The sequence below is a fragment of the Equus przewalskii genome, chromosome 29, assembly GCF_037783145.1.
Source record: "Equus przewalskii isolate Varuska chromosome 29, EquPr2, whole genome shotgun sequence".
NCBI lineage: Eukaryota > Metazoa > Chordata > Mammalia > Perissodactyla > Equidae > Equus > Equus przewalskii.
This window is the reverse complement of record NC_091859.1, coordinates 28,103,029-28,129,684: the sequence shown is the minus strand read 5'-3', so window position 1 is coordinate 28,129,684 and position 26,656 is coordinate 28,103,029. Positions and strand designations below refer to the sequence as shown.

Below are 26,656 nucleotides of genomic sequence, written 5' to 3'. Positions count from 1 at the left end.
GTGGTGGTTAAGTTTGTGTGTTCTGCTTCAGCAGCCCAGGGTTCGCCGGTTTGGATCCCGGGCATAGACCTACGCATCGCTTATCAAGCCATGCTGCGGTAGGCGTCCCACATATAAAATAGAGGAAGATGGGCACGGATGTTAGCTCAGGGCCTATCTTCCTCAAGCAAAAAGAGGAGAATTGGCAGCAGATATAACCTCTGGGCTAATCTTACTCAAAAAAAAAAAAGTAAAATCAGAAGATTAGTTCAAGAGGACCATCATTCAATTAACAGGAGTCTAAAAAATAAGAGAGAGAAAATGGAGGGAAGAAATAATCAGTAATGAAAGCTATGAATTTCCAGAATGATGGGGTCCACTTAGTGCAGAGCACAATGAATGAAGACATACACTCCAAGGCACATCATTGTTGAAATTTCAGAATTTTGGGGATAAAAAGAAAAAAATTAGGTCACATACAAATGATCAGGAATCTAAGTGGCATCAGACTTCTTAACAGCAACAGTGAATGCTAATGCCTTTAAATTTCTGAGGAAAAAGTTTCCAGCACGGAATTCTATAACCCAGCCAAACTACCGATCAAATGTGAATAGACAAAAGGCATTTTCAGATAAGCAAGATCTCAAAAAGTTTACCTTTCATAAACCCTTTCTCAGGAAACCACTGGAGGGAATGTACAACAAAACGAGAAAACATCAAAAAAGAGAAAGAAATGAGATCAAGAAACATGGGTTCTAACACAGGAAAAAGATAAAAGAAAATCCTACTATGAAACAAAGGAAAGATCTAAGATGACAGCTGTGCAGCGGGGGGTGGGGAGGGCAGGGGGAACTACCTTATACGTTGTTTGAATATTTTGAGAAAAGTTTGATAATTTTGTTGGAGAATTCGAGTATGAATAAATGACAAGCAAGGAGAAAACTAAGCAAATGAAAAAGTGAGGGAGTTAACAATCCCAGGAAAAACAAAAAGCTACATGAAAAAGGAATAATACTCACAGCATACTACATGTTATCATCATAACGTAAACATCAAATAAGGATTCAACTAAAAATATCTAAAGGACGTGGGAAGGGGAAGGGGAGGAAATGTCAGTATCTTAAGAGATCGTCAACCTTCATCTTCCATTATTGAAGACAACTGATCCAAAACTAGAAAGTCATGAAGTAGCAGCATAAGGATTTTATTTAAAAGCACAAAGGTAAATACTAGAAGAAAGCTAAAATAGTTGAAGGTAGTTGTTTCTAGAGAGGCGGAATCAAGAGCAGGGAGGGACAGATTACGAAACTACTGCTCTTCATTAGAAACCTTGTAGTACCATCTAAATTTGCAAGACAGATATATATATATATTTATATGTGTATATATATAAAATGTATATATTCAACATATAACATATATGTGTGTGTATATATACGTCTATTAACACAAGCTACTCATAAGCAACTGTATGGGCTTTACTTGTTACATACCCTTCCTGACAACAGCCTTTTATGCTCATTACTGATCCTCAGTCATATTCAGAACATGTGAGCCTATACCTACATCATGTCCCTTGAAAAGAGTCTACTGTGGATGTAGATAGCAGTTTGTCAGATAAAAACAGTTTAAATCCTACTAACTTTTTCATCAGTCTTCACAAGTACATACTGTGAAGCACTTCATAAACAAGAAATAACTTCAAAACAAAGGTGCTCAAAACTCAGCAACTCATATTCTTTGGTAAACAAAATACATAATAAGGAACATATTTCATATACATATTTGGAGCATATCTTTAGAAATTTAAAACGAATGTGTGTATGATGTTTAGAAATGTCAAAATATAGATTTCAAGACACTGTAATATAAATTAGAAAGGATTAACCTCTGATGCTATGTGTAATGAGGCTAGATTCTCTTGGCCAGAGGTTAACTCAGGCTACTGTCACAATGATCTATGGACCTTTCTTTAAAAAACAGAGCTACCTGGGTATCACGATAAAGATTCCGATTCACTAGATCTGGGGAAAGGCTTGGGAATCTGTGTTTGTTTTTAATCTCAGAGGTGATTCTGATGTGCAGCCAGGGTTGAGAAGCCCTGTTATAAGGCAATATGCTAAAAATATTAATAAAAATTGGGACCATAACCATAAATAGTCCTTTACCATCATAATTTTTTAAACTTACACTGTTAGGAACGATGCTATTACTGCCTTGTCTGTGAGGGTCCATCCTGACTCCTGTAGAAATGAGAAGGTTCAGACTGATATGCTCTAAATTAGCTTCAATAAAATGTATTACAATAAAATACTTTTAGAAGTTACATATTAAAGTTTAAAGAAGTAGTATCTTTATCAAAGTTTATCTATTTTCTTAATAGTTTGCTTAAAAGTTTACTGAAATCCTTTCTGGAAGAACATGTAAGATTAAATCAGCTTTTACTTTCCAAGTGCCTGTTAGTTAAAAATATTTTTGAAAAAAGCTGAAATATTTTTGAAAGCTAATTAAAACCATCTCCTAAAGTCAAGCAGCATGTCAAATTAAGAGAGTACATTGAAACGGACTGCAGAAAAAGCATTCCACCCCACATGTCTGCGTGTTCTACTACATCAGAATAGTAAGACAGTCAAGTTTCGGAGTTGAAACACAACATATTTGATTTACCAGGCAGGAAACATAAAATTTCTTGGACCAGGTCTAATCGTAGGCTTTTCTGCAGCATCTTTTTTAAAAAGCATATGACCATGCATCCTTTGAGCATGAAAATTATGTTACCTTGCATGTTTGGTGCTGCTGAAGAATCTGATGATGTAGCTTGGTATGGCAAGTCCGTATTTAACTGCAAAAGATAGCCCTCAACTGTAGGCACTTCATCCCATTTGACATGAAATGAGTTGGTAGTGGCTTTGATCAGTTGTACTTGTGATGGTGCTGGTGGTTTCTCTAAAGAACAATATGGATATTATACATGTAAGTTTCAAATGTATCAAGAGTTTGCCTATACAGTTTTTGTGGACCTGGAGCTCTGAAAACGTCACCAATGAGTATTTCATTGGTTTACCAAGAGGGAGAAAATTTGCTCAGATAAACATACTACAGGAGGTCAAATGAAAATAGTCTGGGTTTCTGATTCTATTTATTTATTTAATTCCTTATACAAATAAATCTGCAATGTAATTCCAAGCTATCTGAGTCATCAGATTCAGAAAAGATGTTTAATCCTAGAAGTGGGGGGAAAACCAAGTATTATACAGTTATAGCTGCATCATTTTACCTTCCTCATAAGTTTTTATATATTTAAAAGCCAATTTTAGCCAACGGCACACATGTTTGAAATACTGTTAATGTTAGCAAAGATGATTTGGACATGATATTTTGGAAAAATATAACTTCTTCGAAGTTAATACCCTCTTATCAAAACTTACACTTCCCAAAAAAGGTAGTTACTTTGGTATAAAATATTACCAACATTTCCAAAATAAATAATAAGCATGGACTCTTAGAATTGGAAAAAAGGACCTGAGATTATTTCCACAATATCCTTGTCCTCTTTTTGTTTACCTATCAAATCAGAGAACTCACAATTCCTAAACTGTATATTCCATCTTTCAATGGTTATACAAGAAAATTTATTCTTCTAGTGAGTTAAAATCTGTAAGCTATAATTTAATCCTTATAGAACAAGTCTAATGTCTATCTCTTTGTATCTTTTAGAGTAGGGTTCAGCAAACTACGGCTCATGAGCCAGATCTAGTCTGTGCCTGTTTTTGTAAATAAAGTTTTAATGAAACACAGTTATGCTCATTTGTTCATATATTGTCTATGACTGCTTTCATGCTACAATAGCAGAGTTGAATAATCATAACAGGGACCATACGGCACACAAAGCCTAAAATATTTACTATCTGGGCCTTTACAGAAAAAATATGAAGACCCTGTTTTAGAGGATGATTAAGCCTAGTTCCTTCAACTATTCATGTAATAGTTGAATTACATGTAAATTCCTCCGATATCCTATTCACAATCCAGTTTACTTATGTTTCTCAAAGTAAGGCAACCCACACCTGAACAAAAGCAGAGAAGAACACAAGTCCAGGAGGTACACCACCCACATAGTAGAAGTTACATGAAGAGAGAATAGAGAAAATGTAAGGGTGCTAATCAATGAAATAAATCAAGAAAATTCCCAGAACTGAAGAACATGAGTTTCCAGACTGAAAGGGCCCACTGAGTACTCAACACAATGGATTAAAAATAGACACACAACAGGCACATTATCATGAAATTTAAGAACAGAGGGGACAAAGAAAAAAATCCGAAAATCTATGAGGGGTGAGGGGGACAGTCACATCTAAGAGGACCAAAAATCAGAAGTGGTTTGGTTTTCTCAACAAAAACACCATAAGCTTGAATACAATATAACAATGCTTTCAAAATTCTGAAGGGCAATGACTCCCATGCAAACTTTCAACTAAGTGGGAAGGAAGATGGAACATATTTTGAAAGAATGCAAGATCTCAAAATAAATTTATCACCTATGCACCATTTCCCTGGGATGTGTTCCACAAAAAATGAGGAAGTAAACCAAGAAAGGGAAAAATATGGGATTCAGGAAATAGGGAATCCAGCACAGGTGAGAGGCAAAAGATATCCCCCGGAAGATGATGAAGGGAGACTCCAAGATGACAGCTGTGCTAGATTTGTGGAGGGCAACATCCCAGATTGGAGCAGGAGAAATTTCTTCAAGACGATGAAATCTGACAGAACATCTGATGCATCTAACCATATGAGAGAAGATTTAAACAACCAGTAGAGCGTATGGATGGAATTGGTGGTAAATACATACAAATTTAAACCAAACAAACAAAAGTGACAATTATTAATCCATAGCAAATAAAAAAAGTGTGCAAGGAAGGTATGCAAAATATTCTACATGGCTCACCTGTGAATAGTGTTTATATAGTCATAATGTAACGTGAATTATATAGTCATAATGTAATACTGAATACTTATCTAACAACATTATGTGTAATCATACTGAGAGAATAGGGGTAGAAAAGGTGCATAGGAGCGAGGTAAGGAATGGTGGGAAGAAGTGATAAATCCTTAACTTCCATAGTAGAAAGTGAGCATATTATGCCTAAGCTGAAAAAAATCAAAGCGACAACATATTCACATTATATGGAGATATGAAAGTAAATACCAAAAGAATTGTTTAACAGAGCTGAAAGAAGATGCTGGTGAAGCAAGGGAAATGGGAGGAAGGTAGGAGCAAAAAACTGCTGCTACTTTTCATAAAAAACCTTATGGACTTATATTACTCTTTTAAATGTTACTAAATGTACAAAGTTTAATAAAAGTGAAAAAAGGCAAGATGAAGAGCCCTCATTATCCCCTCCTTCTCCCTCCCAAATTGATGCCAACCTACCAAGTTGAACAGCAAAATCTAAATTTTGCCCTTATGATTGTGGCCATGATTACTTTTAGATAGACATTGGTGACTAAAGCCTTTTTTGGAAAGGTTTATGGAAAAACTGACCATTCAGAGCTAATGATTTTTAACCTTTTAAAAGTCACAGATCCCTTAGAGAATCTGCTTAAAGTGACATACTTGCTACCAAGAAAAATTTATACACATCGATTTTTCTTTCAATCTCAGAGACCGAAGCTTATCCTTGGACTTCAGTTAATAATTCTCAGTTTCAAAGATGAATCAGTAAGGTGAATTTTCTGTATTTCTTTCCTACTTGCTATTATGTGCTTCTTCCACAGAAAGCATTTAGTTTCTTAGTTGTTCCATTTATTATTTTTTCAATTATCTTAATTTTAAAATTAAACTGTTTTTACATTACAAAAGCAATGCATGCTACTGTAGAAAATACAGATAGGGAGAAAAACTTTTAAGAAATGTATACTCTCTCCTTTTAGATAATACTTTGGTACACAGTGTACCCCTCCAGATTTTTCTGTTTATACACTTAAAAAAAAAACTGGAGGGGCTGGCTGGGTGGCGTAGTGGTTGTGTGCTCCACTTTGGCAGACCAAAGGGTTTTTGGGGTTTGTGGGTTTGGATCCCAGGGAAGGACCTACACATGGCTCGTCAAGCCATGCTGTGACGGCATCGCACATACAAAATAGAGGAAGACTGGCACAGATGTTAGCTCAGGGACAATCTTCCTCAAGCAAACAGAGGAAGACTGGCAACAGAAGCTAGCTCAGGGCCAATCTTCCTCCCCAAAACAAAACAAAACTCAAAAAACTGGAAGTCATAAGTATATTTTGTAATCTGCTTTTCCCATATAACAACACATATTACATCTCCAGATCTGATTTCTCTACTGGCCTCCGGACTTCTTCATTCACTCAACTGCCTACTTGATCTCCTTAACTCAAACTTGACATGGTCTAAATGGCACTCTTAATTTTCTCCACAAGCCTGTTTTCTTCTCAGTCTTCCCCATCTCAGTAAATGGAAATACCACCAAATTATTCAAGCTAAAAACCTCATCCTCCATTCCTCTTTCTGTCATCTGCTGCACCTAATTCATTAGCCAGTTCTGTCAACAAGAACTCCAAAATACATCCCGAATTTACCCATTCCTCCCCGTCTCCACTGTCACCGCTGTAGTCTAAGACCTCTGACTACTGCACAAGCCTCCTAACTTGTCTCCCTGTGTGCACACTTGCCCTTACAATTTCCTGTTGTCATAACTGCAGCGACCATTCCAAAATGTACATCAGATCATGACATGTCTCTCCTTCAATCATAAATAACTTAGCATTGTGCTTTTAAAACAATTTAAGCTCTACCGTGATGTTCAAGCCCTACATGAGCTGTCCCATGGTCATCTCTCTAACCTCCATTTCTACCCTCTCCTCTGTTACTCCACTCAAATCTACTCCCAAACATGCCACGTATTCCTATCTCAGGGCCCTTCTACCTGCTGTTCACTCTTCCTGCAGTGTTTGTACATGGATGGCGTCTTCTCACCACGCGGATTACATCCCAAATGCCATCTCATCCTTTTCTGACTACCCATTCTGAAGGAGCCACCCCCGGCCATTCCCAGTACCTCCTCTCACTATCTCAGTGTTCTATCTTACTGTCTATCCATGCTTACCAGAAAGTGGACTTATTTTGTTAATTTGGTTGATTATTGCCCGTTATCCTCTTGCCCTCACACTCTCTTAGGATATAAGTTCTTTGACAGCAGGGATATTATCAGTCTTGTTCACTGCTATATTCTCAGCATTTGGAGCAACTGCTGTTTCACAGATGTCAACCAATAAATATTTATGGAAACATGGATGAGTTCCATATTTTAATATTTTTTGGTGTTATAATACTTTTTAAAAAAATCTTTTTATTTTGGAATAATTTTAGATTTATAGAAAAATTGCAAAGAGTTCCCATTTACCTTTACTCAGTTTCCCTTAACGCTAACACATTTGTTAAAACTAAGAAATTAACATTGGAGTAATACTATTAACCAAACTACAGACTACTCAGATTTCACTCCACTAGTTTGTCAGTTAATGTCGCTTTTGTTCCAGGATCCAATCTAGGGTACCCCCTTGCATTTAGTCATCATGTTTCCTTAGTCTCCTCCAATTTGTGACTATTCCTCAGTCTTTCCTTGTTTTTCACCACTTTGAAACTTTTGAAGAGTACTGTTCCCATATTCTGTAGAATGTCTAGAATGTCCCTCAGTTTGGGTTTGTCTGAATTCTCACAGAGAGGGGTTATGGATTTGAGGGAAGAGTACCATAGAGGGGAAGTTTCTTCTTACCACATGATATGGGAGGCGGGGATAAAAGATTTCAACATAGCTTGTCACTAGTGATATTAACCTTGATTACTTGATTAAGGTGGCATTTGCCAGGTTTCTCCAGTGTAAAGCTACTATTTTCCCCTTTCTATACTCTGTTCTTTGGAATGGAGTCACTAAATCCAGTCTACACTCAAGGAGAGGGAAATTAAGAAACTCCCCCGGAGTGGAAAGTATTGACATATATTATTTCTTTCATTCATTTTTAATTATGGAAAGAGAGGCAGTGACATTTACACTAAGTCTCAAAAGACAGACATCATTCGAGTATTTACCTAACGGAATAATTGCACTTGTTAAATACTCTTACCTACCAGTATCAAGATACCAAAGATCCTTGCAGCAAACTTGGCTATTCAATGCTTTTTTGTAGCCATCTCTTCCACTCCAAAAATACAATCGAGTGCCAATTGCAACAGCACAGTGTCCAGCTCTTGGTCTCGGTCTTGAATTTTTTTTATCTTCCTGAGAATCTGATACTAGGGTGGTCCACTCTGCTGTATCTAAAGATACGCGAAATATCTATAACTAATCTATTGTTCTTAAACAACAAAATAACAAAAATTTTTATTAATAAATTTTATTTCAATAATAAGTCTTAAAAGACTCACCGAGATTTAGGTAAGAAAATGAACTGGTACATCTCCATTCACAATCATGAGGTGAAGTCTCAATATTTTCCCCCTTATGTGGAACCCATCCACCAAAAATGTACATCCTAAACAACAAAAAAGAAAATATAAAGTAGTTGATTTTTTCCCTAAAGCTTTCACTTTTTAGATTTAAATTGCTAAGAATACACTTAAATTTCTTACTTGTTAACCCAAAGCCTCAGGACTATTCATTCACTTATCACTTTCAGAAATAGATAATAGGAATAAGATAATGAATAAAGTGCACTTCTTTCAAGATTTTACAATTTTATGAAGCAACACAGAATCAAAATAATTTCTCGCTGGCAAGTTAAAGTGGGGAGTATTTCAATTACAACAGATGTGAAAATCAATATTATATGTAATATACTAAGGGTACCTCAGTCAGAAAGATAATTCAAATGATCTATGACATCCAAAATCAAATTGAGAATTGCATACATATAGTAACCAAAGAGGATTAAGTTTCATATAACTTTGGTCACTGATATCACTCCAATAAAAAATTTTAAACTATGTTCCCCAGGGCCCTAGGCGTTCCTGAGACATGCCTAATGGCTGCTGAAGGAGAAAGGCTCACCAGGCAGAGTTTATGGCCCAGGTGACCTCATGCCAACCAGAGAAGCCCTACTTTTAATCTATTTTATATATTAGAGTTCCAATGGAAAACCAAATTTTATAAAAGTGTTCTGCTGTTGGAAAAAACATGTATCTTACTAGATTTTGTTTACGGTTATTTTTTAAAAAGAACTAATAAGGTTCTAAATTACAACTAGTTGTTTCCTAAAACATTACTTTTAAGGTAAAGTCCCTACACAAGTCAACAGTTCAATTCTATTTAAACAGTACTCCTAATCCTGGCCCAGTGCTGCACAGAAGACAGTAATAGCTAACCTTTATGGAGTGTTCTCTATGTACTAGATGCTATTCTAAGCATCTGGTATGTGTTAGTCCTTTTAATCCTTATGACAACCTGGTGAAGCAGGTTTCACCATTATCCACATTGTATACTTGAGGAAATTGAGGTACAAACAGATTAAGATTCCTTGCCCCAGGTCATCCAGGACAAGTACTGAAACTGAGACTTGAATTCAGGCAATCTGATTACAGAGTCTGTATTCTAATCATAACTCCACCCAAAGTACAATCATTGAGCATACACACTGAGAATACACCTGAGCACAAATCAGGCACTACCAAAAATGTGTAAAAAGAAACACTGAGTTAGGTAGGTCAAACCTGTGGACGGAGGACAAATCAGTTTGACAACACTGCCTTACACTTATGTAATACCTACTCTGTGCAAGGCATTGTAAGGAACATAAAGGAGTACAAGAAGCAGCATGATGAGAAAATGGCACATTAACTATTTTAGCTTCCACAGGCATATTACGTTAGCTTCAGTAAGCACAGTCAAATGTTATTAAATCTAGTAATCTATTTCCAAGAAACTAGTTGCATCACTCTTGTATCTTTCTTAAGTTGGTTTAAAAAAAAAAAAAGTAAAAACAAAAAACAAACAAAAAATCATACTTGTTTCCTATAACACTGGCTGTGTGAAGGCTTCGTGGAAGTGGCACTGTCCCTTTAGTTTCTGGTTTTGACCATGACATAGTTTCTAAAAGTAAAAATAAGTGTATTAGCAACTTGATCTAATAACAGCCAATTACCTCAACTTGCAGAATCTTACAAAATAAAACAAAAAAGGACTTAACCAAAGCAAAGCAAAAATATTTCAAAATAATTACTTAATTTCATCTTAAAATAAACATTTCCAGCTGACATAATTGCCAATTCACAGAAATCTATTTATACTTGAATGTTAGTATTTGTAAGGGAGAGGTGAATTAAGACCAGATTAGGAATTTTAAGTAAGAGCACATTGTATGGAAGATAGTCAAAAGTGAGAGGCACATCTACCCTCTAATCATTTATTCTTAGGATGCCTTTAAAGAGAGCTACCCAAGGGTTTTTCACTGACCAGCAATAACATTACTACTGCTACATTTCCTGTAGATAGAATAACCATATAAATTTGATCATCCCCAACTGGGACACCTTACAGACTGAAAGGGGTTACTATTGATAACTACACAGAAGACTACGCATAAACCAAGACCATCCCAGACAAGCCAGGACATATGGTGACCCTACTTACAGGGAGCACAGGAGAGTTACTGTCATAAATTAAACATTTATTTGTTCAACCCGATCGATCAGCAACCATTCACGTTACACCTCGGCTGCCCCTGGGGCTGGCTACAAGTGCTATTCATAAATATAAGTGTGTAACTCAGTAAATACTGTCATCAAAAATTTTTTTCAAAGCAACTTTTATATTTGCCTTTTATCAAGCATAACTGATTCCTGAGTTAAGTTAAGCTTACCTAAGTCAAGTTGCCATAGGTCATCCAGGCGAGAACCACACATTCCACCAAAAACATACATTTTAGGACTTCCAGAATCTTTTTTGCAATATATAACAGCTGTGTGGGATTCTCTTGGAGAAGGCACAGTCCCTTTAGTCGCTGGAATGCTCCAACCCACAACACCAGAACCATGCTGTAGCTCTAACTCATAGAAATCATTTAAATATCTAGGATATCATGAAAGAAATGAAAACATTAACATAATATATACCTTTTATTTGCTTTTTTGTTTCTATTTATAAGGATAATCTATGCTTACTGTGAAAAATTCATAGAGTCCAGAAAGGCAATAAGAGAGCAGAAACCCCATCTCATTCATTCAACACATATTTATCAAACACTACTGGGTACCAGGCACTCTTCTGGAGATCAGTAGTGAACAGAGAGATTAAAAAAATTCCTGCCATCATTTAGCCAACACTCTTATCCATGACAACCACCATGATGGTTTCAAAACATAGCCGCAAAATCTCTGACACTCTTCCCATCAGAAGGTAGGATCTATGTCCCCCTCCCTTGATTCTGGGCAGGCTTATGACTGCCTCAACTAATAGAGTGTGATGAAATGATACTATGTGAGTTCCAAGGGTCAGTTACAGAAGGCCAATGCAGTTTCACTACAGAACACTTGCTCTTGGAATCCTGAACTACCAGGTAAGTCCAATTATCACAAAACCACCAACTGGAGAGGCCATATGTAAGCAGGTAGGATGACAGTCCCCGTTGAGTCCATCCTTCAGCCATCCCATTTGAGGCATGAGACGTGAGAGTGACTACTCAAGCCTTTCCATCTGAGGGCCTAGCCATCACTGCTGTGTCCTGTCTGAATTCTTGATGCACAGAATCCACCCGCATAATAAAAGTTATTTTGTAGCACTAACTTTTGGGGCAATTTATTACATGGTGCTAAATAACCAGAACAATCACTATTGATAATACTTTATAAATACCCCTTTAGACCTCTCTCTCTATGGATATCCACATATGTATAAACAAAGATACTACAAATGTTGCTTTGCAACTTTCTTTTTCTCTCTAAGTTCTCACTATATAATGTCATAGCAGTGTCCTACATAGCTTTTTTACTCTAGAAACTGGCATTAAACTTCTCATCTGTGACATGGATGTTTTCAATGTTTCAAGCAAAGTGACTTTAATAGGAATCTATTGCCTATCAAATTTCTACTGAAGTATGAGGGCAAAATTAAAACATTTTAGGACATACAAAACTTCAAATTTAGCCATATAATTATTTTGGGAAAAAATGATTCTAGATGTCACCTACGAAAAATAAAAAGAAATCCAAGAAAGAATGCACTGAATAAGAGAAATGGTAGCACAAAGAAACCAGTAATTTACAATTATATTTAAATTGATGTTGATAATAGTGGTTGTGAGGTCTAAATACTCACTAAGAAAGCCTGACCAAAAAATTAATTTAACATTATTGTCGTCTGGAATAAGACTCAAGAATATATGGAACATATGGAAAAAGGAGGTAAGCAAAAGAAGGCTAAAACTAAAGATAGTAATCTATTACCAAAGATGACAAGACATTTTCAGTTTAACTGTGTGTGATAATTTCCGAACAACTAAGTGAAGCACAGAATTAGCACGTATAACTTTCAAATCATTAGAAGGAAAGAAGAATCAAAGAGGGGCCGGCCTGGTGGTGCAGTGGTTAAGTGTGCATGTTCTGCTTCAGCAGCCTGGGGTTCACCGGTTCGGATCCCGGGTGCGGACATGGCACCGTGTGGCAAGCCATGCTGTGGTAGGCGTCCCACATATAAAATAGAGGAAGATGGGCACGGATGTGAGCTCAGGGCCAGTCTTCCTCAGCAAAAAGAGGAGGATTGGCAGCAGCTAGCTCAGGGCTCATCTTCCTTAAAAAAAAAAAAAAAGAAGCAAAGAAAAACAATAAATCAAGAAAAAGTTAAGAAAAAAAGGAAAAATAAGTATAGTCTATGGAAAAGCCCGTAGTAAAATGGTTAGGAAAAAACAACACTATAAACAATGTCAAAAGAAAAAAGACAAACAAAAAGATTTGGTACACATCACAGAAAAAGATCAAATTTTCTTAATGTAAAAGAGCTCCTACAAAATCAAGATAATGACTAATCACACAACAGACACAGATAAAAGGATATAAGCTGACAGTTCACAGAACAGGAAATAAAAATTACATAAACGTGTAGACACACACAGACACAGATATACAAACACATACACACACAAATGTTCAACCTCATCACAATTTTTAAAAATCTAGCCAAGGCAGAAAAAAGGAGGTGAAGGGAGCAACCACAAGCAGAGTAGATGGAAGACATAAAATACAAGGGCAGGAAAAACTTCCCTATTATAAGACAAAGTCCCTTGGGGGCAGGAGGTGTGCAGGGGAAACAAAAGAACTCTGAATCCAAATATAAGCTATTAAAAGCAAGGATGATATTAAAACTATTTAACAACTGATATGGCATAGACTTAAATAGATCAGAATGGACCCCAGCCAGTATGCTATACCAGTTCATATTGGTTAACTGTTAGCCCTATTTACAAAAGATAAATCTACAACAAAACAACACACATAGGTTGAAAATTAGATATACAAGGAACAAAACACAAATTCACAATCACACTGGGAGATTTTTAACGTCATTCAGAAGTAGAAATGACCTAGACCCACAAAATAAAAAAGCTTTGAATGATAATTTAAAACACTGATTTAATAAAGAAACTTGTACTCAAACAATCAAGAACTCACAATATTTATGAACACTTCTGGAATAATGACAAAAATCGACTGTGAAACAGACCACAAAGAAATCTCCAAAAAGGAGAAAACTCATAGAACATTTTTTTGACCACAATATAATAAAACTAGACATTAGCAACAACGACAAAACTTTGTATCTGGAAATTTAAAAAAATTATGTCAAATCACTTTGGGATTAAAGAGAAAATAGAAATTAATGACACTAAGAGCACTATATAGCAAAACCTATGGCATATGGCTAAAGCTGTAACCAGAGGAAAATGTGTAGCATTTATTAGGAAACAACACTGAAAATAAATGAACTAATAGGTATTCAAATTATTAGAAGTTAGAAAAAAAGGTTAAAAAAAGCATTTAAACTATTAGAAGTTTAAAAGAAGTTAGAAAAAAGGACAAAACTTAAAGAAATGGAAGAGTTAAAGAAAATAAATGAAAAAGAAACATAGACCATTAATAGAACTAAAAATTGGTTCTCCAAAAACACCAATAAAATAACAAACCACCAGCAAGTGTGATTAGAAGAAAAGACAACACATACATTTAGAAATGAGAAAAGAGATGTAACTATAGATAGAGATTTTAAAGATATAGAGAATTGCCTTATAATTTTTATCAGTAAATTAAAAAATTTAGATAAAATGAGCGATTTTTCAAGAGAAACATAAATTATCAAAAGGATTCAAGAAAAGGTAGAAAATCTAAATAGATCAATAGCTATAAGAGATATAGAAAAGGCAGTCAAAAATCCCTCCCTAAACTATACCAATCCCAGACAATTATGGAAAATTTCTACTAAATACTCAAGAAATGATATTATTTAAGCACAATAAAAGATGGAGAGCTGCCCATAACCTCAGAACAGAGCTCTGATTATGTTCCCAGGGGTAACATAATCTTGATATTCAAATGAGATTAGAATAGCACCCTACTCCCCAAAAAACAATATAGGCAAAATCATAACGACACTTGATAGTACAAATAAATGTTAGCAAAGTGAATTCAGCAAAGTATGAAAAGAACACTGTAGCACAATAAAGTGGGGTTAACTAGGAATAAAAAGGTGGCTCATATTTCAGAAACTAATAATACAACTCACAAAATTAATGGATTAAAGGGAAGAAATGGTAAGCTCATTTCCACACCTGAAATGAATTAGAACTACCTCAACATACATTTTTGGTGAAAAGGAGAGGAAAAAACTAATTGGCAAACTAGAAATTTAGGAAAACTTCCTTAATCCAATCAAAAGCATATACTATAGTAGAAATCTACAGCAAACATCACCATTAATGATAGAAAAGTAAATATATTAATGAAATAGAATAGAGTCTAGAACAAGAGTTGACAAATTTTTTCTGTAAAGTGTCAGAAAGTAAATATTTTAGGCTTTGCAGGCCATAAAGTCTGTCACAGCTACTCAACTCTGCTGTTTTAATATGAATGCAGCTAGAGACAAGATGTAAATGAATGGGCATGGATGTGTTCCAATAAAACTTTATTAACAAAAACAGACAGCAGGCCAAATTTGGACCACAGAGTGTAGTTTGTAACCCCTGGTCTAGAGAGCCTAGAAAAAAGATCCATTTATATGAGGATTAAGGTGTGACAGATATGGGACTTCAAATCAACAGGAAAAAACATGGCTTAATTAATAAATGGCAGTGGGAGAATTGGAAATCCACTAGGAAGACAAAGTAAAAAGCCTCACACCAGTCACAAAAATACATTCCAAATATATTAATGTTTTAAACATAAAAAAAAACGCTGTGAATGTACTGGAAGAAAATATAGAAAAATTATTTTTATAATTTTCGGGATAGGAGTCTTCCTAAGCAAGATACAAAACCAGAAAACCATAAAAGAAAATACTGTCAAACTTGATAAAACAAAAATGAAAACCCTTTAGTGGCCGGGCTGGTGGCGAAGCGGTTAAGTGTGCACGTTCTGCTTCGACGGCCTGGGGTTTGCTGGTTTGGATCTTGGGTGCTGACATGGCACTGCTTGGCAAGCCACGCTGTGGCAGGTGTCCCAAATATAAAGTAGAGGAAGATGGGCATGGATGTGACTCAGGGCCAGTCTTCCTCAGCAGAAAGAGGAGGACTCGCTGCAGATGTTAGTTCAGGGCTAATCGTCCTCAAAAAAGAAAAAAAAGAAAAGAAAACCCTTTAAAAAAAAGGCAAACAGAAGACTTGGAAAAAATATTTGGAACATATGAAACAAAATATATAAAGAACCGCCAAGAATCAATAATAGAAAGAAAAACTGAAATCTATGAAAATACAATTAGAAATAAACGAATTCAGCAAGGTCACAGGATACAAGATCAATATACAGAGGATAACTGTATATGTAATAGCAATGAACAATCTAAAAATGAAATTAAGAAACCAAATCTATTCATGATGTCATCAAAAAGAATAAAAAATTATGAATAAATTTAACAAAACAAGAGAAAACTTCTACACTGAAAACCTCAAAATATTGCTGAGAAAAATTAAAGAGGACCTAAATAAATGGAAACCCATTCCATGTTCATGGACCGGAAGACTCAATATTAACAACATACCAATTCTCCACAAACTGATCTATATATTCATCACAATCCCTATCAAAATCCCAGGAGAACTTTTTGCAAAAATTGGAAAGCTGACCCTAAAATTTACATAGAAATGCAAAGGACCCAGAATAGCCAAAACACTCTTGAAAAAGAATAACAAAATTTGAGAACTTACATCTTCCGATTTAAAAACTTACTACAAATCTATAGTAATCAAGACAGTGTGGTACTGAGATAAGGCTAGACCTATAGATGAATGGAACAGAACTGAGAGCCCAGAATTAAACCCTTACATTTATGGTCAATTGATTTGCAACAAAGACGTCAATAGGAAAAGGACTGTCTTTTCAACAAACGGTGTTGGGACAACTGGATATCCATATGTAAAAAGATGAATTTAGACACTGACTTTACCCCAGGCATTAAAAATTAACTCTAAATGAATCATAGATATAAATGTAAGAGCTAAATCTATAAAACTTTTAGAAGAAGACACAGGAATAAATCTTCACAACCTTGATATAATCTAAGAGGTTTTTTTTGAGGAAGATTAGCCCTGAGCTAACTGCTGCGGCCAATCCTCCTCTTTTTGCTGAGGAAGACTGGCCCTGAGCTCACATCTGTGCCCATCTTCCTCTGCTTTACATGTGGTACGCCTACCACAGCATGGCTTGCCAAGCGGTGCCATGTCCGCACCCGGGATGCAAACCGGCGAACCCTGGGCCACTGAAGTGGAACATGTGCACTTAACTGCTACGCGACTGGGCCAGCCCCAAAGACTTCTTAAATATAACACTAAAAGCATGATCTGTAAAAGAAAAATTGATAAATTTAACTTATCAAAATTAAAAACTCTGTGCCTCAAAAGATACCATTAAGAAAATGAAAAGACAAGCTACAGACCAGAAGAAAATATTTGCCAGTCCCATTTTTGATTTTTAAAAAAACAAACTTGTATCCAGAATATAAAGAACTCTTACAACTCAATAATAAGAATACAAACAACTTAATTTAAACATGGACACACTAACAACGAAGTAGCAGAAAGAGAAATTAAGAGTATAATCTCATTTACAATTGCAACAAAAAGAATAAAATCCCTAGAAATAAACTTAACCAAAGAGGTGAAAGACCTGTACACTGAAAACCATAAAACACTGTTGAAAGAAACTGAAGAAGACACAAAGAAATGGAAAGATATTCTGAGCTCTTGGATTGGAAGAATTAACCTAACTAAAATGTCCATACTTCCTAAAGCAATCTACAGATTCAATGCAATCTCTATCAAAGTTCCAACAACGTTTTTCACAGAAGTAGAATAAAGAATCCTAAAATTTATATGGAACAAAAAAAGACCCCAGATAGTAGTGAAGGGAATCCTGAGAAAAAAGAACAAAGCTGAAGGTATCACACACCCTGGTTTCAAAATATACTACAAAGCTATAGTAATGGAAACAGCATGGTACTGACACAGAAACAGACACAGAGATCAAAGAACAGAATCAAGAGCCCAGAAATAAACCCACACATCTACGGACAGCTAATTTTCAACAAGGCAGCCAAGAACATACAATGGAGAAAGGAAAGTCTCTTCCATAAATGGTGTTGGGAAAATTGGACAGCCACATGCAAAAGAATGAAAGTAGACTATTATCTTACACCATACACAAAAATTAACTCAAAATGGATTAAACACTTGAATGCAAGACCTAAAACCATGTAACTTCTAGAAGAAAACACAGGTAGCACGCTTTTCAACACTGGTCTTAGCAGCATATTTTCAAGTACCATGTCTGACCAGGCAAGGGAAACAAGGAAAAAATAAACAAATGTGACTACACCAAACTAAAAAGCTTCTGCACAGCAAAGGAAACCATCAACAAAATGAAAAGACAACCTAATGATTGGGAGAAGATATTTACAAACTATACGTCTGATAAGGGGTTAATATCTAAAATATATAAAGAATTCATACATTTCAACAACCAAAAAACCTAACAACTCAATTAAAAAATGGGCAAAAGATCTGAACAAACATTTCTCCAAAGAAGATGTACAGATGGCCACAGGTATGTGAAAGGATGTTCAACATTACTAATTATCAGGGGAATGTAAATCAAAACTATAATGAGCTATCACCTCACACCTGTCAGAATGGCTATAATTAACAAGACAGGAAATAAGTGTTGGAGAGGATGTGGAGAAAAGGGAACTCTCATACACTGCTGGCAGGAATGCAAACTGGTACAGCCACATTGGAAAACAGTATGGAGATTCCTTAAAAAATTAAGAATAGAACTACCGTACAATCCAGCTATTCCACTGCTGGGTATTTATCTAAAGACCATGAAAACACAAATGTGTAAAGATATATGCACCCCTATGTTTACTGCAGCATTATTCACAATAACCAAGACTTGGAAGCAATCTAGGTGCCCATCAAGGGGTGAATAGATAAAGATGTGGTATATATATACAATGGAACACTACTCAGCCATAAAAAAGGATGAAATCTTGCCATTTATGACAACACAGATGGACCTGGAGAGTATTCAGCTAAGCGAAATAAGTCAGAGGGAGAAAGTCAAATACCACATAATCTCACTCATAAATAGAAGATAAAAATAACAACAAACAAACCCATAGAGACAGAGATTGGATTGGTAGTTACCAGAGGGGAAGGGGGGAGGAAGGAGGGTGAAAGGGGTGATTGGGCACATGTGTGTGGTGATGGATTGCAATCAGTCTTTGGGTGGTGAACATGATGTAATCTACACAGAAACTGAAATAAAATGATGTACACCTGAAATTTATATAATGTTATACATCAATGTTATCACAATAAGAAATAAACAAATAAATAAGAAAATAAATCTCATCAGCAAATCCTCAAAAAAAAAAAAAGGACAAAGACCTAAATAGAAATTTCACCAAAGAAGATATATGAATGGCTAAAGAGCTCATGAAAAGATGCTCAACATCTTTGGTCATTCAGGAAATGCAAATTAAAACCACAATGAGATACCACCTTATACCCACTTGGTTGGCAACAATCAAAAAGACAGACAATAACAAGTGTTAGCAAGGATATGGAGAAATTACAACCCTCATATATTGTTGGAGGGGATATAAAACACTACAGTCACTTTGGAAAACAGTTTAGTAGTTCTTAGGAAGTTAAACATAAATTTACCATATGACCCAGCAACTCTACTGCTAGATACCTAATCAAGAGAAATGAATACATGTCCAAAGACTTGTATGCAAATGTTCACAGCCAGATTATTCATAAAAGGCAAAAAGTGGAAATAATCCAAATGTCCATCAACTGATGAATGAATAAACAAAATGTGGTATGTTCATACAATGGAGTACTATACAGTAATAAAAAGGAAGAAACATTTGATACATGCTAGAACATGGTTGAACTTCAAAAACATTATGCAAAGAGAAAGAAGACAAATACAGAAAATCACATTTCCATGAAATGTCCAGAAATGGATAGTCTATGGAGATGAAAAGCAGATTAATGGTTGCCTGGGGATCGGAATGGGAATGAGGACTGACTGCAAATGAGTAAGCAGTTTCTTTGTGGAGTGATAGAAGTGTTCTAAAACTGGACTGTGGTCATGGTTACACAAAACTGTAAATTTACGAAAAATCATTGTATTGTACATATAAAAAGAATGAATTTTATGGCATATAATTTATACTTTATTTTTTAAAACAGAAAAACGAACAAGGACATGAACAATTTCAGAAAAGGAATTGCAAATATCTAATAAGCACAGTTAATCAAGCTCATTCTTAGTTTAAAAAAAAATCAAAATAAATCCATGAAATGTATTTCACCTATTTGGCAAAAACTAAGAAGTGTAAGACAATTCAGTATTGCCAAGGGTACAGGCACTCTCATACACTGTTATTAGGAATACAAAATGGTTCCATCTCTGTGGAGGTTGATTCAGGAGTACCTAACAGACTTAAATGTAAATAACCTTTGACCTCCCTAATTCCACTTAGAAGTGTCAATCCTACAAAAATATTTATACACATGCAAATGCTGTAACAGCAAAAAAAAAAAAAAAAAAGGAAATATTTAAATGTCCAGTAGGGGAATGGTTAAATAATTTGTATAATTCAGACTACTTTTCAGCCTTGGAAAAAAATTAAGTTCAACCTATATTTACTGCCATGAAAAGATCTCCAAGACATATTGTTAAAGGAAAAAAAAACAACAAAAACAAGTAAACATCCTAAGTCACAAAGCAAAAAGAAAAATCCCACTTGCATAAACGAAAATACATGTCTGGGCAGAGGATCGGATTAATGTTCCCAGCTCTCCTCTCCTGGGAAGCAGAACATCCATTCCTGGACCACTGATTCAGGGCCTGGCAGTACGGCTTCCTTCGACCAATGGAATGTGAACAGAAATGAACGTGCTAGCTTTCATCAGAGGCTTTAAAAAGCATCACATGTATCTAATGCTCCCTCAAGCAGCACAAATTTGAGCAGCTTTCCCATTATATATAACAATCTAACGAAAACTGACTAATACAATGTGTTACATGAAAAAGGACCCAAAAGATGCATATCAAATTGAATTATGTGTTTGCCTATGTTGGAGGTCAGTGATGCCGTGAGAAAGAACTTTACATTCTTTCTAATTTCTTGAATTTTTAGAACTTTGTATTGAAACAATCTGTTTAACGGAAAAACGAAAAAAGATATGTACTAAAAGTAAAAGTATCTGGATTAGTGTGGTAGGATAATTTTTTTTCCTTTTCTCCAGTTTCCAAATTTTCCATGATGTTTTAGTATATCTTATTCTTAAAAGTTTTTTGGGGGAAAAAAAGCTAAGACTCTAACATCCATTGAATGTAGGTAAAAGGACACACTATCATGGTGATGACAACTATTGGACTAAATGCTGATAGCAATTAGAAAGTGCTTTGAAAATTATGCCAACGATTTTATTTAGCCATCACAATGACACTGTAAGGTAGGTATTTAATCCCTCCCATTTCACAGTGAAGGAAAACAGGCTTAGATTACTTCCACTAAAGGACACACATGGTAATCAGTGTATCAGAAAACAGCCCTTTGGACTCTAAATCTCCAAACCCTGAGTGCTATAACGACAACGTGATCAAAACGCTATGTGAAAAGAAAAGAGGTAGTGATTAATTCTGTTTCAACAAAGGAAGAGGGGATTAGTTCAAAAAGTATTTGCTTGTGTGAACCACTCTAACAGCTTCCTGTATGAAAAATGAAAATGATGGCCTTCATTTTATAGTCAGACTGTTGTCACCAAATTCCCAGAGAAACCTAATGTGAAAAGTAACCATTAGTTGCTTTTCATTATCATTTATGACTTAACTAAAATACGTTATGGCTCAATATATACAAACGTATTGCTACAAGCAGGTATATTAACATCAATTTAATAAGATGGTTTCTGATTAGAAAAGGCAGAGTCCTGAAAACAGATATATATATACTCCAGGGACTAAGGAAAACACAAATGCATACAAATTTGTTCATTGTTAGGTTTAAATGCAAAAGGCTAAGTTTCTTCCCTCTTAATAACTAAAGATGGAAGCAATTAAATGTTCTTAATCTAAATCATAAAATAAGAATTTGGTCTGAAAGAGTCCACATACCTGGGAACATTATTGTTTGAATCTTCACTTTCATTTGCCAGGCCACCAAACAAATAGCATTTGTTACCATATAAAGAGAAGCTATGTCCAAGCCGAGGACAAGGAGGTAAACCAGAAGAAGGGGGATGGGGTTTCACTTTTTTCCATAACCAACGACTTGCCTAAAAAAGAGAATAAATACACTCAGACAAAATAAGGAAAGCATTCTTATATCATCAGTAGGGTAACATCATACCAATACATTTTAATCCGAATCCAATCAGAAGGCTCCAATAATCTACTTTTGGGAAAAATGACAAGTAAGCAGATAACTTCTGGAATTAAAATAAATGTTCCAATAAAAACTCAGTCTAGTCTTCCTTATTCACAGATTTCCACAATGGAAAACTAAGTTTATAATAATAAATATTAACAGTTCCAAAATATTTTCCAAATGAAAAATTAAGTATCACGTATAGCTTTAATATTAATGTAATTTATGTATTCTTATTTTCTGAAATTAGGTAATCCATGAATGGTATATATTTTAACCTTTAAATAAGCAGAAAGATCATTTATCAAACCAAACTCCAAAACTCATTCTCCGACTATGAATTCTTTCTTTATCTAAAACTATTTTTGAAATGAGTTGCTTATAAATAGGTATAATCCACCTATATCTGCCAATTACCAGATGCCCTCATGATCACAGAACTGGGAAGATATGCACAGTTCAGGAGGAAAATTCAACTAGGGCTGTCACAGAGGGCTCCGAGTCTGGTTTAGTAGAGAGTCAAATTTAGAAAGGATATAGGAAACTGTTACCTCTCTTATGTATGTATTGCCGCGGGGGGGCGGGGGGGGGGAAGATTATTAGTGTGAGGGTAACAATTTCTATAACTAAGGTAGACGTTTTCAAACTATGGTCCGGGGACCAGCAGCAGCAGGTGGGAAGTTGGTAGGAAAGCAAATGGTGGAGACCCACTACACACAACACTGCTTCAGAAACTAGGGGCAGGCCCCGGCAATCTGTTTTCATAAGCTCTCGCCAGGCTTCTATTGCAGGCTAAAGTTGAAGAACAACCACTGAGATACAAAAGCCTAAACACATAACATGTACAATCGATACTAACAGAAATCCTAATGTAACAAATGTGGCAGTGGGTATTGAAAAAAGACTTACATTAGAAACGTTGGCTTTTTAGTGAGGTGGAGACATTTTCTTTGAAACTATAAAATGTGAACCTCACACTATTTTAAGTATGTTAATGAAATGCTTTGCAATCTTTCTAAGAAGTATGACCAATATCACTAATAAAGCTTCAGATTGAGATAAAAAATTTGAAACAGACTTACTTGTAACTCATATAACTCATTGCTGTATCTTCCATATTCAACCATTCCCCCAAAGACTAATATTCTGGTACCATCACAGACAAATCCATGGGCAGCGCAGCCTGGAGGGATGTCTCCTCTAACAGCTGGTAGGAACCACTGATTTGTAACTAGTTGCCAAAATAAAATTAAAATAAATTATAATCAACAGTCACCGCAGACTATGAATATGCACTTTATATGTATCATCTAATCAGTGGTTCTTAATGGGGGATGATTTCGCCCCCCCAAGGGCAAACTAAAAACTTTTCGTTATCATAACGAGAGTAAGGGGGGTGTTACTGGCAACTAGTGGGTAGAGCTAGAGACGCTGCCAAACATCTTACAACGTGCAGTGCAGCCCCCTACAACAAATAATTCTCTGGTTCAAAAGGTCAAGAGTGCTGCTCTTGAAAAACCCTGACCTATATCCTTTAATTCTTACAAAAACCTTGCTTGGTAAGTATCATCGTCCTCATTTCACAAGTGAAGATCTGACACTTAGGTTTAGTAACTTTAGCACTGATCCTGGGCTACGGGCAGGGCAAAATTCAAACTAGGTCTAACTTATTCCAAAACTAGGGGTTTTACACCATACCAAATGGTCAAATTACTTTTTAACTTTATATGCTGGGGTGCCAGGAGGGGGAGAGGGTGAAAAAAATAAAATGTCCCCTACTCCACTATTTTATTAACCGTTAAATGTCCACTATGATTAAGCAGGTTGGTCAAAGTCAAGGAAAAGTTAGTGATCATGACATAGACCCCAAATCCAGCAACTAGCCTTACAACAAGGGAACAGCTTTCTCATGATAGCTGGCGCATTTACAAGTGGGGAAAATGAAATTCCAACCTCGTTGCCATCCCTCGGAGGTACTCAAAGGCAGGGCCTCCCCGCCCAGGGGCACCTGTGATTTGCAGCGGTGCTCAAGGCGACAGTCCTCTGTCCCCGCGCTGCCCGGCGGAGTTTGGGGACACACACCCGACTATGCAGAGACAGGCGTCCGGCTCACCACGAAGCACTTCCCCGCCGGCTAAGAGGGCTACCACGGGGCAAAAGTCTGGCCTGGCACCTGCCAGATCCTGGGCTGTACTGGGAATGAGAGTACCAGAAGGCCTCTTGTTCCCCTCCTCACCCCCCGCCCCCCAGGTTCTCTTCTCCTTAAGGAAGGAAGGCGAAGACGGGAAAGGCCCGGAGGAGCTTCGGTTTGGAGTTGTTTTAAGTGTTTGACAGGGGAGGGATCTCGGAGCCCCGGAGCGGGCGAGACTTGGGGAAGAGGCCCAGGCCGGTGGAAGCGGTCTCTCTCGCCTCCGTCTGCCAACAGGGCTGCGGCGGCGCGGGGGGGCTCGGACCGCCTGCCCGACGGCCGGCGCGCCCCGCTCGGGGCCGGTTCCGCCCCGCGGGCCCCGGGGAAACGGAGCCGCCGCCCGCCACACCGTCGGACCGCGGCCGCCCGGCCGAGCCGCGCTCCCGCCGCCGGCCCGAGGAGGCAGTGACCCGGCGGTGACAGCTGTCAGGGCCGCGGCCGCCGCCTCGCCTCCCCTCCCCCTCCGCGGCTCCCGCAGGCGGGGCCGAACAGAGGCCGCCGCGCCTACCCGTGTTGTAGACGTGCAGCTCGTCCGCGATGCCCTCGTTGCCCCCGCCAAAGATGATCATCAGCTCCCGGATGGCCACGGCCCGGTGTCCGTGCCGGGCGCGGGGGACCGGCCCCGTGAAGGAGGAAACCCGCCTCCAGTTGAGGAGGCTGGGAGCCGCCATCTTCCCAACCCCCGCCCCTCTGCCCACAATACACCGCGCCCGCTCGGGCGCCGCCGCTCCCGGGGGAGGGCGGGGCCCCGCCTCCAGCTGTGCGCCGGGGCGGGGGGCGGGGGGGGGGGAAGGTCACATGACCGCGGCGCCCGGGGCAAGGCTGGAGGCCTCGGGGGAGCCCCGCCCCCACCTCCGGGCGATGTGACCGGCCCGGGCCCCCGGGACAATGGGTTTTAGGGTGGAAGGACATTGCCTACCCACCAAGTCTCCCCTGCCCACTCAGAGGCCCCCGTTTTGTCTTTGCGAGAGAAGGTGCAGCGTTTTCCTTTAGGGATGCTTTAATTGAGCATCTAGGATGTGCGGGCGAGTCAGACCCTGGAAACAATGACGATGCAGACGGAGAAAAGCCCGTGTGGAGGCTCGGAGTGCCGGAGCGCGGGGACGGGCGCGCCCCGGGCACCGCAGCGTCGGGAGGCCGGCAAACGCGGGAGGGAGGCAGGCTGGACCACTCCACGCCGCGCCGCCTGTGGCTCGGAACGCCGCACGGAAGGTCGCAGCTAAGCCTGCAAAGGCACATCAGGCAGATCAGGTTTTGGGGGGGGCGTGCCAGGCCAAGAAGTTTAGGAACGGTGAGCCGCGAAGGGTTTTCTGTTTTGTTTTGTTTAAGCAGGTGGAAGATTATATATAGATTTCTGTTTTATTGCTAGCTAATATTTGAAGGTCTTCCGTTGACAAGCGCTGTCCTACTTCCCTTCTATGTATTAATTAATTCGTGTGATCCTCCCAACAATTCAGTGAACTGGGTACTCTTATCTGTCTTTCGTGGGTGGGGAAATAAGGCACAGAGAAGTAAAGTCATTCTCCCATGGGCACACAGCAGAAAAGGACTGAGACCAGAATTCAAACGCAGGGCTTCTGATTCCAGAATCCCCTACCCCTAACCATTATGCGATACTGCCTCTAGTCATAGTCATTCGTAAATGTATTAAGGCGGGGCTGCGTTGTGATCTGGTCCTACGCCTTCGCCCTGAAAGAGATACAAATCCAGCAGAAAAAAAAAAGTGAAAACAGTTTAAGTCCCTAACTCACATTCTCAAGCAAGTACAGAAGGGGTAATACACACAGCATACCTCAAATTTCCTAAAGTGCCTTTTTCCTCATCTTATTATTTTCAGTTTCTCTCCTATGCGTAGCTCATCCTCGCTCCGCCAACTCCTTCAAACCTTTCTACCTTCTCATCCATTTAAACTTTCTTTTGAGAGGTGATCCTCTACCTTTTTAAAAGGAATTCTCACTGTTCTTTCCAGCTCCTCCTTCTCGAGTTCTTCCTTTCACTGATTATTACCCCAATTTGATATTATGGTCAAAGAGAATTTGGGAAGGGAGGGGGAAGACGGCTGGGAACAAAGAAAGGAAGCTATGAATATTTATGTATTAATATTTTTTTGGTCACATACATAATGTGGGCTCTTAAATGTTTCTGTTACAAAGCTGTTGTGTATCTGAAACGATACTGGAAAAGTTGGGATAAAGCAATGAGTTTTTCATAAAACTTAAAATATTTAAAGAACTGTACTTTATTCTGAGGGTTTAGTGTTAAAATGTCCTAAATTTATGAATGATGCTGTAAGTAGGTGGTAGCTGTTTCTTTAATGCTCTTCCAGCAA

The 26,656-nt window shown here is 37.7% G+C and overlaps 1 protein-coding gene across 3 annotated transcripts in view; it reads right to left on the bottom strand.

Annotated features, from left to right (window-relative positions):
* The window catches only part of HCFC2 (host cell factor C2), a 77,098-nt gene extending 51,662 nt beyond the window's left edge, over positions 1-25,436 (bottom strand). The window contains exons 1-9 of one of the 3 annotated variants that reach the window (XM_070600744.1): positions 24,836-25,436; positions 23,222-23,370; positions 21,887-22,047; positions 10,852-11,060; positions 9,998-10,082; positions 8,423-8,529; positions 8,126-8,314; positions 2,758-2,925; positions 2,170-2,222 (exon numbers count right to left, since the gene is read on the bottom strand). In XM_070600744.1, the coding sequence (XP_070456845.1) occupies positions 2,170-2,222; positions 2,758-2,925; positions 8,126-8,314; positions 8,423-8,529; positions 9,998-10,082; positions 10,852-11,060; positions 21,887-22,047; positions 23,222-23,370; positions 24,836-24,998 (1,284 nt within the window). In that variant the 5' untranslated portion in view covers positions 24,999-25,436. The remainder of the gene's footprint in view (positions 1-2,169; positions 2,223-2,757; positions 2,926-8,125; positions 8,315-8,422; positions 8,530-9,997; positions 10,083-10,851; positions 11,061-21,886; positions 22,048-23,221; positions 23,371-24,835) is intronic. The other 2 variants (XM_070600743.1, XM_070600745.1) reach the window with 2 other exon arrangements.
* Positions 25,437-26,656: the final 1,220 nt, after the last annotated feature.